Raw genomic sequence first — 16,152 nt, 5'->3', positions numbered from 1 at the left:
GCAGAACTGCCTCTAATCGATAGTATCAAGAGACACGGATGTAACACAGATCCAGGGGAAGCCATATTAACATCAACCAAAAAGTAGTTTGTATTAAATCTGTATGAATGTCACCCCTTTTTATGTAAAGAATGTGTTAGTCTAATCTTCTGTTCTTCATCTTCTTTCTGAATCAACGAGGAAATTTCAGTCAACACTTTTCAGCGTCCAGTTTGTTCCTCATCTGTATGTTTGCAAGAGGTTAAGCTCACCGGTTTCATAGATGTGAGTGGAGGATGTCTGAGTGCATTATGAATGACAGCCGAGCTTTTTAATGACAGGACTAATTCACAGCCGAACACTGACTGCCTGTGGATAGCATGCCCCATGAGGCAAAGAACAGCTGCGGGTGCGCAAGTAGCGTTCGCGTTCTGTGGAGGTTTATCTTACATCAGTACACCATGAGAGCTCTAAGCGCTCTCGCTGCTCCAGAGAATGATTGAACGTTGTGAGATAGAGCGGCCTCGTGACTCACTCTCAGCTCAGAGGAGGTGCAGGTGAGAGAAGAATCATGTGAATAAGAAACGCAGCCTCAACCAAAGACAAAATGTATTTATGGAGACTAAACTCAAAACCGTGTGTCTTTGTGGCCTTTGTATATAGAGCAGTGTTGATTTTCTTAACTGTGTGTGTCTGTAGCCTTGTGGGAACCTCATCAGTCGTCATTGTTACAATGAAACGCCCCCGCTCCCTGTGTTCAAGTCTCAATAGAGAGTGATTGGTGAAAAGAGAGCTGTCAATCAAATGCAACGCCGTAGGTCTCGTGGCTCGGCCTGCAGTCATGTATAGCGCTCTCACATAGAGTGTCAGCCTTCATTCACGCTCTCAGACCAGACCGGGTGCCATGCCAAGTACGGAGTCCGAGCGAAAACTCCCAAGCCCCGTTGGCTTCAAGTTCCTTCCAAATTTGGGCCTTTTGTGGCCAAACTTGGCTGAGCTGAGGTGAAAACAGACAGATTTCCAGAAGTAAGTCAATCTCCTCTTTTCAGTGTCATTGAATGCACGCTCCTTATAGAAGAGTCAATAGGCTCTGTGTGGAGTTGAGAGGAGTGTTTAAAGTGTGTAAACAGAGGAAGAGGAGTTCCGCTGAATGACTGGAAATTGTGAAGCGGCCATGGGCTTGGCATGATATATGTTTTTTTTCCAACCAGGGTTCACACTTTTGAATTTAGTAGCAAAAATAATTCAGTTACTTTATATTGAAAGAGTACAACATTATACATTTTTAAAGCATGTTACAGTGAGGTACTAATAATGCTGTACATTTAGTAGCCGAAAAGTTATATTGAATGATTATGACAACATAATATCAAACCAAATTTTACTAGAAGTTATTGGAAAAATAATGAAGTGATATTTGTTGTTACATGTAAATAGCTTTGGAATCTTACTTGCAGAAGTCAACTTAATAGTTTAACCCAATAATTTAAGTTAGGTAAAGTTCTACATTTTGAAGTATGATTTGACTGTCCAAACCAAAACGGGAAAGTTTTACTTTTATTTTCAATTTATATCCCATAAGATCCCTTTAGCCAGTCAAACCACTATTAAAGTAATTCCAGATATATACGGTTTCAGTGGCGACATCATAAACAAACGTTATGTGGCCCAAACGTAACTGTATTGAATTAAAATAGAACTATTCAACAATTAATATACAAAAGATATTTATATAAATTAAATATAAAATTAATTGTCATAGTATAACCAAATACATACCGGAAGAATCTGATGAAACTGTCTATTAAGTATCAGCATCTGTATTTTAGGAATTGTTTGGTGAGTTGAACAGTACTCTGCTTACTATAAAAGTAAATAATTGCAATTTTAGCTAATAATGATGCAAAATGATGGTCATTAAAGAATATTTGAATATGAATTATAGAAGCAGATTTCTGATTTGGTCTTCATGTAGGATTGTTGCTTGCACTGTGGGGGTACATAACACAGCTAAGTCTCTACTGTAGCACTGTACTCTAGTTTAAGAAAGTAGTAAACAAGTGTTTGTCAATAATGGAGGACCAGCAGTTGTCTGATTGAGATGAATGTGAGAGGTAGACGAGAGTTTCAGGGGAATGACATGTGTCAGGTTTTAATGGCAGGCGTGTGGTTTCTCAGAAATGAGCGGACGTGCATCGATCGTCCTTCACTCCTCCGATGCTGTTGTTGGGGTGGAAACTTTTTTGTGGTGACCTGTTATCTGTCAGTGAAATTCCCATGAGGCTACAGGGTGTGTGTGTGCGTGTGGGTTTGTTCTAAGTAATGTCAATACAGTATTTATGCAATATGTAAATTTGTAAAGCATACATCCTATGCTGTCTTCATTTTTCAAACAAGTTGTCTTATAAGACAACGTAGTTTTGCTTTCTACCTTTCAGAGCATGCCAGGAGCGTGCCAATTATATCTGAAAAAGCCCTATAGATTGACAGCCCACTGGAGTTTGTAGCTTATGCATGTGTTTACGCATAATTTGTGGCCAAAATGTGTGTTATATGAGACATGACATCTAAGTTCATTATTTTGTCTTATTATGGCCCTCTCTCCCATACAATGGCATGATTGCTGTCCTCTTGCAGAGTTAAATTGTATTTTTACCATGACGGATAAAAATGTGCCACGTCCTTAACCAGTTTCACCAATTATCAGGAGAACCTGCAGTTCATACCAGCATGAAGCGGCTGAATCTCATGTACCCTCACTCTAATAAGAACCCAGCAGGGGATAGACCGCTGAGCCTTGCCGGGCACAAAACAACAGCCTCCGTTTCACACGCGCACACACCTGTCGGTTAGCTCTCTGTATTAATGCACCACATAATTAAAGTTCTTCATCACCTCAGTGCCTAGCGTTATGAAGCTGTTTGCTGGATGCACAGACATCCTTAATGATCACCCCGCATCTGGACTCAGACCGAAGTTTGGACTGTTAGCCGTGTGCTTTAAACCTGCAGGACGGGCGAAGTTATGTCGACAGCTTTTCAAAACTTAATGAGGATCCTGCCATGTGAAGCACGTGTGAGCCACACTTTACTTTCCTTAAAAGTTTTGTGATGTTATCAAACTCACACTTGTTTGAAGATAGCGAAACATGATTCCCGTGGCAACAGCTTTTGAGAAAAGGGTCCTTATAACATGAATATTTGGCTGTCAGCATTGCGTTTACACGTTTTCGCCATCCAAGACATTCCACTTACAAGTTTGAACTCTTCCAGAACTCTGTGTGTTTGTGTGCATTGGTGTGCATTTGTGTGTATGTGCATGTATGTGTGTATATCCTACAGTTAATTTGTTCGGACATGTCACTCGCTGATGTCATTCCTCCGAGCCAGAGGATGGCGAGTCTTGCGGCCCAGCTGTGAGTTTGATTGACTTGGTTGCATTGTGCCAGTAGAGCACCTGCATCATCCGTCACTGGGGCAGATAGATTAATATACCTAACCTGTTAAAACAAATCGCAGAGCCGACAACACTTCCACCACCCAACCACGCTCAAAAACACTTATTGAGTCCAGCTGCTAAGAAAACAGACCTGGGAGGTTTAATGTGAGGTTTTGTGTGGGCTCAGTGCCAAAATATAATGAACTACCTCAATAGTTATGAATGTTTGTAAGTTTTGGCAAACTGGTGGGTAATTCAAATGAATTTGTGAGACCTTATTTGTCAATTTTTGAATAACCTGCTTTTGCCCAAGTGATGGTTTTGTTTAGGGATTGACCTTTATGATGGTACAATAGTTAAGTTTTCCCTTGAAGTGAGGTGTGCCTTCCTTCTAGGCCAGAATAGTTTTCTGTTAGGATTGGAGTTAAAGACAACTCAAAGCGGAGATCACAATTTGAGGTTAAAAAAATTAGTATATAGTAATTTCTTCTGTCTTGGATGATGCACGGCCAAAACAAAATATCTTGGACTTGCCACGGAGCATCAGTGTGGCATGCTGGCTAATGTTTTTCACAGTCTTTACATTACAAGCACAGCTATCATGCTTTAAAATGCTTCTTCAGTAAGTGGACAGCTCACTGGGCTTGAAACATATCGCCACTGTCCTCATCTCTTGATTGGATAATCAATACAGGGAATTCTGACTTTATCTGGGCGGTTATATTAAGTGTGTTTTCACTCAGAGAGACACGAAGAGAAACCTTCGCTCTCTCACACAAACATACAAGACTCATCAGATTCAGGTTTGGGGTCAGATTGGAAGCGGTGGTGGTTACTTCCTCAGGAGACTCGAAATAGCTTTTCTCTCCAGACAGAATAAGAAATAGGTTGCAGTATCTCTGCGGTAACTCAGTTTCTTATGACTAACTTGTATTTACAGGCAGTTGGCTTGATATAACACAACAGTGTTATCAGTTTATACTTTGCTGTATACTTTATTTCAACTCCTTCCACCAGCATTTTTTGAGTTTTTTTTTTTTATAAAAGCAAAGTATCACTTTTATTAAATTTCACATTTTTGTATACGAGTGTTGAAATGTATACTTATAGGTGCAGTTTCTACACATTGAACTTTAAAGATTCTTCAAAGGATGATAACGAAAACTGCAAAGATAAAGTTAAAAATCATTCTTAAAGCGATAATTCACCCAAAAATGAAAATTCATCATTACTCACCCTCTTGTCATTTTAAACCTGCATGACTTTCTATCTTCCACAGAACACAAATGAAGATATTTTGAAGAAAGTAGGCAACCGAACATCACCGGCACCCATTCACTTCTATTGTATGCACGCACAACCAATGCAAGTGAATGGGTGCCTTCTTTAAATTCTTTAAAATATCTTCTTTAGTGTTCTGCGGAAGACAGAAAGTCGTACAGGTTTGAAATTACATGAGGGGTAAGTAAAATATGACAAAAAACACTTGATTTTGTAGCAGCATCCATCCCACAACTATAACAATGGAGTTACTTTAGAGCGTTGATTTAGCTGATGAACGCTAAAACATTGACTTCCAATCAAAGTCCATTTTAATTTAAAGGTTCAATGTATTTAAATGTGAAACTGCAGAGAAAGAACAAGAATTAACTTAACTTTATAGTCCATTGGTGTGGATCCTAATGAAGTTATCTATGTAGTTATCCTCCTTGTTGTGAACAGGTCTTTGCAACCCAAAATTATTATCTCTGTTGAAACTTTGGGTGTTTTTCAGGAAAAACACTATACTTTTTAATGATAAGATAGCTTAGAAAAAAAACATAAAGGGTGATTTATTATAATTTGTGGCAAAAAGATCACAAAATATGTAGATAAAAGGTTTCTGAAGGTCATCATCGATATGCTTTTTTAAATAAATTGTCGCAAGATCACCTGAACATATTACTCACTGTGACTTGCAGGATAATAAATAACAATGAGATACTTCTACGACAAAATGACAGCCCCAAAGACGATCGTTTTGGACAAACTTTTCTCCAAAGAACCTGTCAGGCTGTACTAGCACATCATTTCAGACTGAATAAAAACTTCAACTCGTTTAGACATCGATAGTTTTCTTTTCACAGCACTTCACTAAAGTCCATTATAGTATTTGATTACAAACACTGAGAGTCAGTTGCGGGAGTGAGGATGGGCCAGTGGTGACTCTCAATTCCGGAACGCTCCGTCGCCCGGTCCCCGGGGACAGACAGTGGCTAATCAATTTCAGACCAATGGGAGCTTCATTTACATCACAAAAGCTAATTACTGCAGTCTAATCAATCAGCACATCCTAATTAGCTCAGGGCTTGAGCTGGGACTGCCAGAAATAAAGCAAAAGTGAGAGAGAAAGACAGAGATTTCTGCCCTGCTGTACAGAAACAATTTCAGACTAGCTGTTCAGGCATATCCAGACAAGCCTGAGGTTAGTGACATTGTTAAACCTACAGAGAGAAAACAAGTCGGAATTACAAACAAGAAAAGCTATGTGGATGATTGTTCTCATGTTTTAATAACATTCCCAGAATCCCTTAATCTGCCCCCTTTAGGGCTCCTGTCCTGGGAAGGATGCGTTGAGGTCCAATGTCAAATGTGGGCGTCTTATTTTGTTGTGCGTGTTTGCTCGGGTTATGCTGAGAAACGCCACGACATCCAGTTCACAAGCTAATGTTTCTTTTTCTAATTTGACTAACTGACCATTAGCTTGAGCAAGTTCGCATTGAAGGACTGTCTGGTGCTCTTAGTTATTTCCTAACAAACTGACAGTCTTGACTATACACATCATTAAACAAACTCCTCATAATCGAATCCCAGTACGTCTCACAGACATGGCTTTGTAATCCGCAGCAATGAATCTTGCAGATGCAGTGTTTCATTATTTTCCTATTGTGAATTCAAGGCAGTGACACTATGTACATTGAAGGACACACCCCCTTGGGGTTCGTACAGCTGAAGATGCAATTTTCACTTTTTCCATGTCCAAGGATGGACGTTTAAGTGCACAACCTGAATGAAGATCAATTTACATTTGCATTCGTGTTAGCAGGTTGCAAACCGTAGGGAATTACTGTAATGTGCATAAATTATGTTAATGGAAGTTACTACAACAGGTAGTAGAGAATACGCAGTGCATGTTAAGCTGAAATAAGAACCCGACATGTTGGATTTCTAAATCATGTTGTTAGTGCACAATACATATCGCTTATGTGCACGAATATATTTTGTTGCCGAAGACGAGACACTGAAGGGAAGTGCAGTCCCTGTTGAAAAAAACAGCATATGCTGGTTTGGTATGTTTTGATGCTGTTTTGTACTGGTTTAACTGGTCATGTGATGGTCAAACCAGGATTATAACGTACCGAACCCAGCATATGCTGTTTTTTTCAACAGGGGTATGTATTACTGATGCTTGTTTAAGAAAGTACCACTGATTTACGGTTATGGATTTGGGAAAAGCATTAACACTAAGAATTATGGGTGAGAGAGTAACTTGTTTGCATAATAGACATGATTGATGCATAAAACACTGCTGCTTTTTGACACAAGTTGTTCATTTTATAAGTGCACAAGCTGATCAAGAAGTAAGATAATATGCGGTTGAGTCACATTGAGTAAGGGTTTTTTCAGAGTTGTGACCCGGCAGCAGTGCTTTTCTCCAGGTGTTCAGGTTTTTTTGTGACTGAGGAAATTGCTCATAAATTTCAAATGGTGCTTTGCAGAGAGACAAAGATTTCCCCAGATTCCCTCGCAGTCAGATTTACGGTACAACAAAGGCCTGAGGTTGATATTCATAGATGGTGCTTGCCACCACCTCCCCGCACACAAAAAAACACTCAGTAGAGACTCGCAAACAATAGAATCCAATTGTTTGAGGGATAATATTGCAGTGCTGTGTTCTTATTGCTGAACAGATCATAGCTGCATTATTTCTGTCCCATTTAAGCCATCCTGTAAAAGTCTATTTCGTACGTCTCCAGATAAGATGCGCCACTCCTTTTTGTTGACACGGATGATTGTGTAATTTGTAGAGATTCCCTAGCCATTCTTTTCTAATAGCATGAGGCTGTTTCTCAATTCCAAGAATACAAAGAACGGACTTGTGTTCTTGTGGAGACCGGTTGTGCGAGGCAGCCTCAGAACAACAAAGTTGGATGGACAAGCCCCAGTGACTTCTGGGACTTCAAGCGGATTCCGTAGGCGCGCAAGGCTGCAAACGATGCATCCTTGATAACAAGAACACATCCGGGTAATGTCATGCGTTCTCTGTTCTTGTGTTCTTGAGTATTGGAACCGGACACTGACGGTGATGTAGCACAGCGAGAAAACGGGCACACAAGACCGCTGAAGAACGCCTATTGAGAAAGTTTTACATACTATTCTTATTAGGTCAAGTGACCAGTTACAGTCAGCCAATTAGAGTGATCCTTACAAAATTCGACAAGGAGTTTCCAGTGTAGACGATGTGTGAATGTACTGTGGGTCTGGAAGGGGCTTTTAGATATAATAGTGGTCTTCAGTTAATGTACAGAATTTTTTCAGAAGCTTTTATAAGGACAACATGTTGCTTAGCATGTGTGGGTTTCTCTGCTCCCTTCTTATTAAATTAATTAGACCGGACACAAGAACTTATTAATATCGGAGACTGTAGCTCGGGGGTGGGCAGTCAAGCAATTATGTCTTTATTGGCTTGTGGAGCTCTCTTTAATTAAACCGGACTCTCCGGACTAGTCCTCCTGTCAGGGGATGAGGGTCTCTATAAGTCACTGAGCTCAGGGGAGAGGTGGAGCCCATGAATTTTAATGATGAAACTTCCTGTATGCTTGGATATATACAGTTTTGGCCACAAATGTAACTTTTATGGTACGGTCAATAACTGATAGGATGGTTGATATAGATTTGTATTGTTTTGGGTTTTTTACCGGAAAAAAGTACGTCTCTGCTTTGACGTCTGGACTTTCAAATATTATCTAAATGTTCTTTCAAGGTCATGGCTGTTGTCATTCATCTCTGTTACTGCATCTATGTATACACTTCTGTTCAAATGTTTGAATCACTTGACTGAAATGTTTCTCACAGTCTAATTTGTTTTATTCCGAATGTATGTACAAATGTTTGAAATGACATTTATAGACAAAAAATAAATTGTGCCAATATAGTTATTATTTTCATAACAAAACAACAATTTATAATATAGTCAAATAATTCAGAGTACCCAGTTTGTGGCTATTTATTTATTTGGATGCATTTCATTCATATGGTTACATAGTTTGCTTTGAGTTTGCTTTTATTGTAAAATGTAGAAAAATAAAGAGTGATTTAGTGTTGCAATTTTTTGAAGGGGAGTGTATGTGTGTATGGTGTGAGAAGAGGTCAGTGTGACCATGACTTTGTACTCTTGTTTTGCAGTTTGTTCATGGTTATACAGGATGGTGCGTATGATGTTATGCTTGTGAAAGCAATTTTCTCTTTTTTTTTCCTGTTGCACTACGGCAATGGCATTGACTCTCTGCCACCTTCTCCGTGTGACCCTTTCCAAACCTTCCATTCTCTCTCCACCCTCCCTCTTTAGCCTCTCATTCTCACGCATTATCTCTTCCACTGTTGCATGTACTTCTCAAAGAAATGCTGCTCTGATAACATGTACTTAAATGTGACTTTGATACCGAAACTCTAATGCAACTTGCGAGAGCTCATTTTTTTATGGAGAGATCTCTGGCAATTCTGTGTGTATATCACCACCAAGTGCTCGCTGCATGAACTGCATGTTAGTAATCTGCTCACGACCCAGCAGTGCCCCAGAGGAGCGGAGCTTTAGATGCACGATGATTGAAAACAGAGGGAAAAGGTCATCGGATAGGGTGGTGCTGAGCGTGTAAACCAGGAGGAGTGAATATATTACAAAGAACAAAGAGGAAACGTGTGAGGGAGACAATGCAAGACAGAAGGAGAGTTTTGTTGTAATTACAGAACAGTATGTATATTGCAGACTGCAACCGAGGAAGGAAATGCTGGATAATGGGCGACTCTCTTTCTCTCTCTCTCTTTCTCTCTCTCTCTCTCTCTCTCGTCATATTATGCTGAATGCTGCTGTATATCAGAACAGATAAGCTTATTTGATTTGACAAGATCCATCAGCCAGAGATGTTTGAAGCCTGTTCTGTTCCTGTTGGCCGCTTCTGCAAACATTAAATTGCATTACAGTATTTACCACACACGTCAATTAATGTGTGTTCAATTTTGTAACTGTGTGGCGAAAACATGTCTGTTGGCGTTTTTATAAGATTGCGGCTAGTGTAAAGTGCATGGTGCTGTCAATTTTCAATCTTTTCAATCTTTATCTTGCATTATACAATTGAGTAATACTGCTTGCACTCTCTTCAGAATTTGACCTAGATATTTTGGTATATTAATATGGACAGATTATTTTTATGTGTATAAAGTAAGAATAATGAATCAACAATATTTTTTGACTGCTTTTAAATCTCAGATGCTCAACATGAAATTACATGACATTCTTGGAGAAATAAGGTGTCAAAGCTAAATGTAAAATAATAAAGGTGACAGCAAAATACCAGAATATACAGAGGGATATTCACATAGGAGATGTTTGATTAAGTGCTACACGGCAGTGAAAAAAGGTTGACAAATGTGAAAGTTTTTAAACTACAAAAAAATATGAGTTTACGGGATTATCAGCAGCAGAAGTCATTATAGTAGTGCTAAACTTCTATACCGGTGAATGTGAGACTACCACAGATATATATTTTTGCTTCCTTATTTGCTCAAATAGCAAAAAGTTGAAGTGATTACTACTTTCAACAAAATGAAAAAAGGAGAGAGTCTGATAAGGGCAGCAAAAGAGAGAACGATGTAAAAGTGACGTCCAAAAACGCTGTATAAGAAGCACCCTTGCATTAGCGTTAACATTTATTTTGTAATTTGATGCAAAGGTAGGATATTACAAAATATAGTGTGGAAAATATAAAAACTTTATTTACGAGGAATTACGATGCTGACGACCGTTGAACGCATCATCACAATCTCGTGAAAAAGGTCCACTGGGAACCGATAAAGCAGGAAAAGCATCATTCTCCATTCTCAGGCATTTAAAAATATATAAATATTTACTTTAAATAGACACATGAGGGTAAATGTGCAATGATTTACATGTTCACAGTTTTTTTCTGAGGTGATTGACAGCACCACAGATGGTGTTGAGAGAGCTTAGCTTGTACTGCGATTACCTAAGAAAATTCATTCTTTTATCTCATTACAATTGCTTTTGAGGTGCATATGTCATATTTTAAAGATGTTTTGATATTTTAACTGAAACATCAGTGATTAGGAATAGGATTTTTGCATTGCTAATAGCATTTAGCAGAATGCTAATATGATTAGCATTCTGTAACCGTGTTTGAGAGAGAGAGAGCGTTTTATTCAGGATCACTGCTGTACTCGACGTGCGAGCCTATGGTTGACTTTTTGTTGTCTTTAGTCCTGTCTATCACAAATTAATATATGCATGCATCTCCGCAGAACAAATAGAATATAATAAATAAGCCCCAGTCATTCGGCACACTAACGTCAGATCTATTCAGCTCTGCCTTCTTAAAAGCACAAGAGGGACACTTCCAAGAATTCCTTAATTTGGTTTTGAAGTGCTGGTTCAAAATGGAAGATGGGTGTTGTGGGACATATTGCGCTCTTTATGAAATCTCACTGAAGCATATCACAAACAAGAGCTTACAGTTCACTTCCCCTTTACCATTTGTTGTGTGCACAAGCACCGAAATTATTTCTCTGCTGGAAGCAAGAGGAATTATAATTCTTGCTCACCAGTCCTACGGTTACTCCTTTACAGCAATACGGCCATTTATGAGCTGAATAATAGAGTTCAAGTTTATGAGAAAGAAAAAAATTTACACTCAGCTTGCTTTTTAATGAGTCAATAAAAGTTGTAAAAAATTCCATGTGAGAAAAATGTTAATGACATAATCTTGTCAGTGATAGTCCTTTCTAGTGACCAAGCAGCTTTTCCAGCTGTCGGGAAAAAAACAGATTTTGTTAGTCAGCAGGTTCTTTGAATGATTTGTCGACTAGTCAGTCTTAAAGGGATAGTTCACCCTCATGTCATTCCAAATCTATAAATTTCTTTCTACACTAAAGAATATATTTTGAAAACGTTGGTAACCAAACAACAATGGCCCCATTTACCTCCATTGTATGGCCACAAAACCACAGAGACATTTCTCAAACTATTTTCTTTAGTTTTTTAGTTAGGGCGACATGAGGGTGCATAAATGATGACTACAGTATTCAAGACACCAGACAAGAATACACATATATATACTGTAAGGAAAAAACGAAATTGTTGTAATTGTAGGACAACCTTTTTTCCTTATTTGCTGAATATTTGTGTGTTTCTGTTTTACAGGAAGTTCTACTACATTACGCTGTTACGAGACCCCGTATCTCGCTACCTGAGCGAGTGGAGGCACGTCCAGCGCGGAGCCACATGGAAAACCTCCCTGCACATGTGCGATGGGCGAACGCCCACGCCTGATGAACTGCCATCCTGCTACGACGGCACTGATTGGTCGGGCTGCACGTTGCAGCAATTCATGGACTGTCCGTACAACCTGGCGAACAACCGTCAAGTACGCATGCTGGCCGACCTCAGCCTGGTGGGCTGCTATAACATGTCCTTCTTTCCGGAGAAAAAGCGTGCCCAAGTATTGCTAGAGTCGGCCAAGAAGAATCTTCGAGATATGGCCTTCTTCGGTCTGACCGAATTCCAACGCAAAACTCAGTACTTGTTCGAACGGACCTTCCGCCTCAAGTTCATCCGGCCCTTCATGCAGTACAACAGCACGCGGGCTGCTGGCGTAGACCTGGACAACGACACAATCCAGGGCATCGAGGAGCTGAACGACTTGGACATGCAGTTGTACGACTACGCCAGGGATCTTTTTCAGCAGCGCTACATGTACAAGCGACAAATCGAACGACGAGAGCAGCGTCTCAAAAACCAGCCTCTCTTTCCGTTTCGCCGGATGGCCATCTCCGACCCTTCTTCCAGGGACGACATGCCTGAATCCGAAGCTTTGCGCTTGCCAACAGAGGACTATATGAATCACATCATCAACCGTTGGTAGCAGTGCCGGGGGGAGGGTGATGATGGGAAATCCGGGAGGAAGAGGCAGCGATTCCCAGGTCAGGTCATGAGGGAGATAACTGTAGAGAAGGACACAGATCTTTAGCGCCACCATGTTGTCCGTTGACAAGTCGTACACGGCCCTCCCCCCTACTGTTGTCCTTCTGAGGACTACAAATGCAGGAAGCATTTGCGTTGAATCAGTTTTTAAGACCGATCACTTGCCTGATGTCAGAAACGTGACTGACTAACTGAAAGCACTGAACCTGGATTTAGACATTTACAGATTTTCAGACATTTAAAGACTTCTGTGGACTGAAGAAAAAAAAACTTAAACATAGATTATGGGAATTATATTCACTGCAGATTTTAAAGAATGATCGGAACGGAATTGTATAGAGGTGTTTGCTTAAATGTCTGCTGCCATTTCAGCCATAAATTTGTGACGATAACAGTCTGTATTTTTGTTTTTAGTTTATTATGTCCTTTATTTCGTTTTGTTCTATTTTTTAAAGGGATGTTATGTCACTTAAAAAAGAGATATACTCACAGCACTGAGACCAACAGAGCTGCCTAACTCTTATTGGATGCAATTTATTAGCTGTTCATAATCAGTGATGACTTGAAAAAGTCTGTTCTGTTGGGTTCATTTTTTATTTCGATGCACAGACAGACAGCGCTTGGACCATAGCCATTTTTTAAGCTTTCAGGATACTGTATGAGAAACCGGTGAGCTAAGTGTACTAATATAATCTTACTGATGCCTGATGCTATTGGCCGAGACAAAATCTAGGTTGTTGTGGCATCGAGCCTAGGCATCCAATTCAGGCTGTGTCTTAGTAGCTGAGCTCTGGCTATTATGCTTAAAAGGGATGCTGGTGGAGACCCAAAGAGTAAAATAGTGTCTTATTTTACACTTAGTGGGAGGGATGTGCTGTGTTTCTGAACGGGAAGATATTGTGCACTATATGGAGATGAAATAATGATGTTGACTCTGTAATGACGCCTTTGTGTCAGTCAAGAACAGGAGCGTTGTAGAGTTGTGTGCGGGAGAATGAGAGACAGAGAAAGAGCTCACGAAAGCCAAGAGCCGAAGGAAGAAGCAGCAGACGCAGCCTTTATAAATGTCACCATCATTCCCAATTCCCAGAGACTACTCAATGTTTTGTATGCGTATGGGTGGAGAATGCTCGTATGTGTATATACTTCGAGTGTTTTTAAACGTTCTTTAAGAATGGACGTTCTTAGTATGCAAGTGTATTATCAGATTTTAAAGCCCTATGAATGTGTGTGTGAGTGTGTGTTTCACAATCGCTTTCCATGGTCCTCAGGGACTGAAGCTAATATGGGGACTAGAAAGATGTCACATAACTCCCCTTATGCAAGTCTATGGGTACTCAGAGTCATCTATTGTTAAAGGAACAGTCCTCACCACTTCAGTCTATACAGTGTAAGTGAATGGGGACTGGAGCTGTTATGTTCCAAGAATGACCAAAAGCATCATAAAGTCTAGTTCCATGTCCTGAAGGAACTCTTTATTGGTGATTTGTTTTGTCATTTTTGGTCCTCAGCTGCCCGCTCCATGCACTTTCAATGTATGTAAAATAAACATTAAATTCTAATGTCTTAGGTATTTTTTTTTAAATAAAAAGTAAAATGAGTTGGAACAAACCAAACTTGAGTAAAAACATTGAGGACAAAACGTCTGTGTGAACTGTTCCTTTAAATTACAGCCAAGCACCAGAATAAACAATATGTGAAAAAGGTATCAGGAAGAATTAGCCTATTGGAAATGTTCCCTACTGTTCAACTGACTTAAAAGGTTCTGAGGAACGTCTTTGCTTCTACTTAATGCTCTGCGATGGAAATTCACTCAGTAACCATAAAACAGACAACTCTTCACCTACTGCATATTTAACCAAGCCTAGAGTGTTGTTTTATTAAACAGAAACAAATGTCTTCTAATGAATGTTCCTTAAAATTCATGAATGATCAGCCCTTTATTGATATCTCAAAATGTGATGCTGTCGTTTCTGTCAGCCTGAAATAATTGGAAAATATTCCTAATAGAAATTTGGGATTGTCTTACTGCAAAACTCATTCAAGCTCATCTTGACTAGCTCGGTGACCGAGTATTTTTCTGTCTATAGCAATGATGTCCAGCCATCCAATCAGAGCGGAGAATTTATGTGCTTTTAAAATAATCATATGAAACGTGTGTGTGTGTGTGTGTGTGTAAAAGTGTAAGCAGCACTATAGCGTATCCCTGAGCCCTGAAGATAGCGAGTGCTTGAATCCTGGGAGCAGTTACCCATCACATCCAGTTCATTTTCTCTGGGTCTTATTTCTCATCATTTCAAAATGGATCGTCAAAGACACCAATAAAAAAGATTTCACTTTTATAAAATCAAAAACGCTGTCTTTATTGTTTTGCTTTTGTACGAAAATGCTGTGGGCATTTTCAATGGAAACTCATACAAGCACAATTACAGGAGTAATAGTGTACTTCATATTATTTTATGGCCATTGATTTGCACACAGTTATATAAAGCATAAAAACAAATATATTTTTTCACATTCACATTGATGTAGCCTATAATGTATAATATGAGAGAGCGCACTGTAATAAAAAATGCTCACAAATAAATTCATCCTCACTACTGTCCCAGGTAAAAAAGTTCACCAAGTACACTTCCATAATGTCCTTAAAGTGCTCTATTGTCAAACATTAATGCTGTACTTAAAGTGATAGTTCACCCAAAAGTTTAAATTCTGTCAACATTTACTCATTACTTGTGGCATTAAAACCTTTATGAATTTTTTCTTTTGCAGAACACAAAGGAAGATATTTTGAAGAAAATTGGTAACCGAACAGCACTGGACCCTATTCACTTATAGGCTATTGCATGAACACAAAACCAACGCAAGTGAATGGAGTCCAGTAATTAACGTTTTTCTAAATATCTTATTTTGTGTTTTGCGGAAGATGGAAAATCATACAGGTTTGAAAGGACTAGAGGGTGAGTAAATGATTGCCGAATTTAAATTTTTGGGTGAATTATCACTTTAATATACATTTTGTACTCCTATTTGTGGTGTCTCAAAATAGAACAGCTGAGAACACTTAGACATTATCTAAAAAAGTATGAAAAACGAATAATAAAGGACTTTATGAAGTACATAATTTGAGTGTGAAAATAGAGCACTTTTAGCACATTTAAGTGTATTACATTGCACTTCTTCCATCTGTTGCGATGGATATTTTGAACTATTTGTTAAATGCGATATACCTCATGTCATGGCCCACTTGAAAGCTGTAGATTTGTTCACTTAGTATTTGTGTGGAATACAGAATGTGATCGCAATGGATGTGGCTGTAAAGCACTTTACAGAAAACTGAATTCTGCAAACTCTACCCACCAGAATATCAGCTGCAATGCATAACCAGATCATTCACATAGTCCCACTACAGCTAAAGTCTAAAATGTCTTACTGTATATACACATTCAAGTAAAGTGCCTTTATAAAAATATAGCCTAGGC

The 16,152-nt window shown here is 39.1% G+C and overlaps 1 protein-coding gene across 1 annotated transcript in view; it reads left to right on the top strand.

Moving 5' to 3' along the window:
• hs6st1a (heparan sulfate 6-O-sulfotransferase 1a) overlaps positions 1 to 15,016 on the top strand; it is a 103,505-nt gene extending 88,489 nt beyond the window's left edge. The window contains exon 2 of the mRNA XM_056744140.1: positions 11,891 to 15,016. Within this exon, the coding sequence (XP_056600118.1) occupies positions 11,891 to 12,611 (721 nt within the window). The 3' untranslated portion in view covers positions 12,612 to 15,016. The remainder of the gene's footprint in view (positions 1 to 11,890) is intronic.
• The last annotated feature ends 1,136 nt before the right edge of the window (positions 15,017 to 16,152 follow it).

The sequence above is a fragment of the Triplophysa dalaica genome, chromosome 3, assembly GCF_015846415.1.
Source record: "Triplophysa dalaica isolate WHDGS20190420 chromosome 3, ASM1584641v1, whole genome shotgun sequence".
NCBI classification, from domain to species: Eukaryota; Metazoa; Chordata; class Actinopteri; order Cypriniformes; family Nemacheilidae; genus Triplophysa; species Triplophysa dalaica.
Note: the sequence above shows the minus strand (reverse complement) of the source record. Positions and strands in the feature narration are given on the sequence as shown.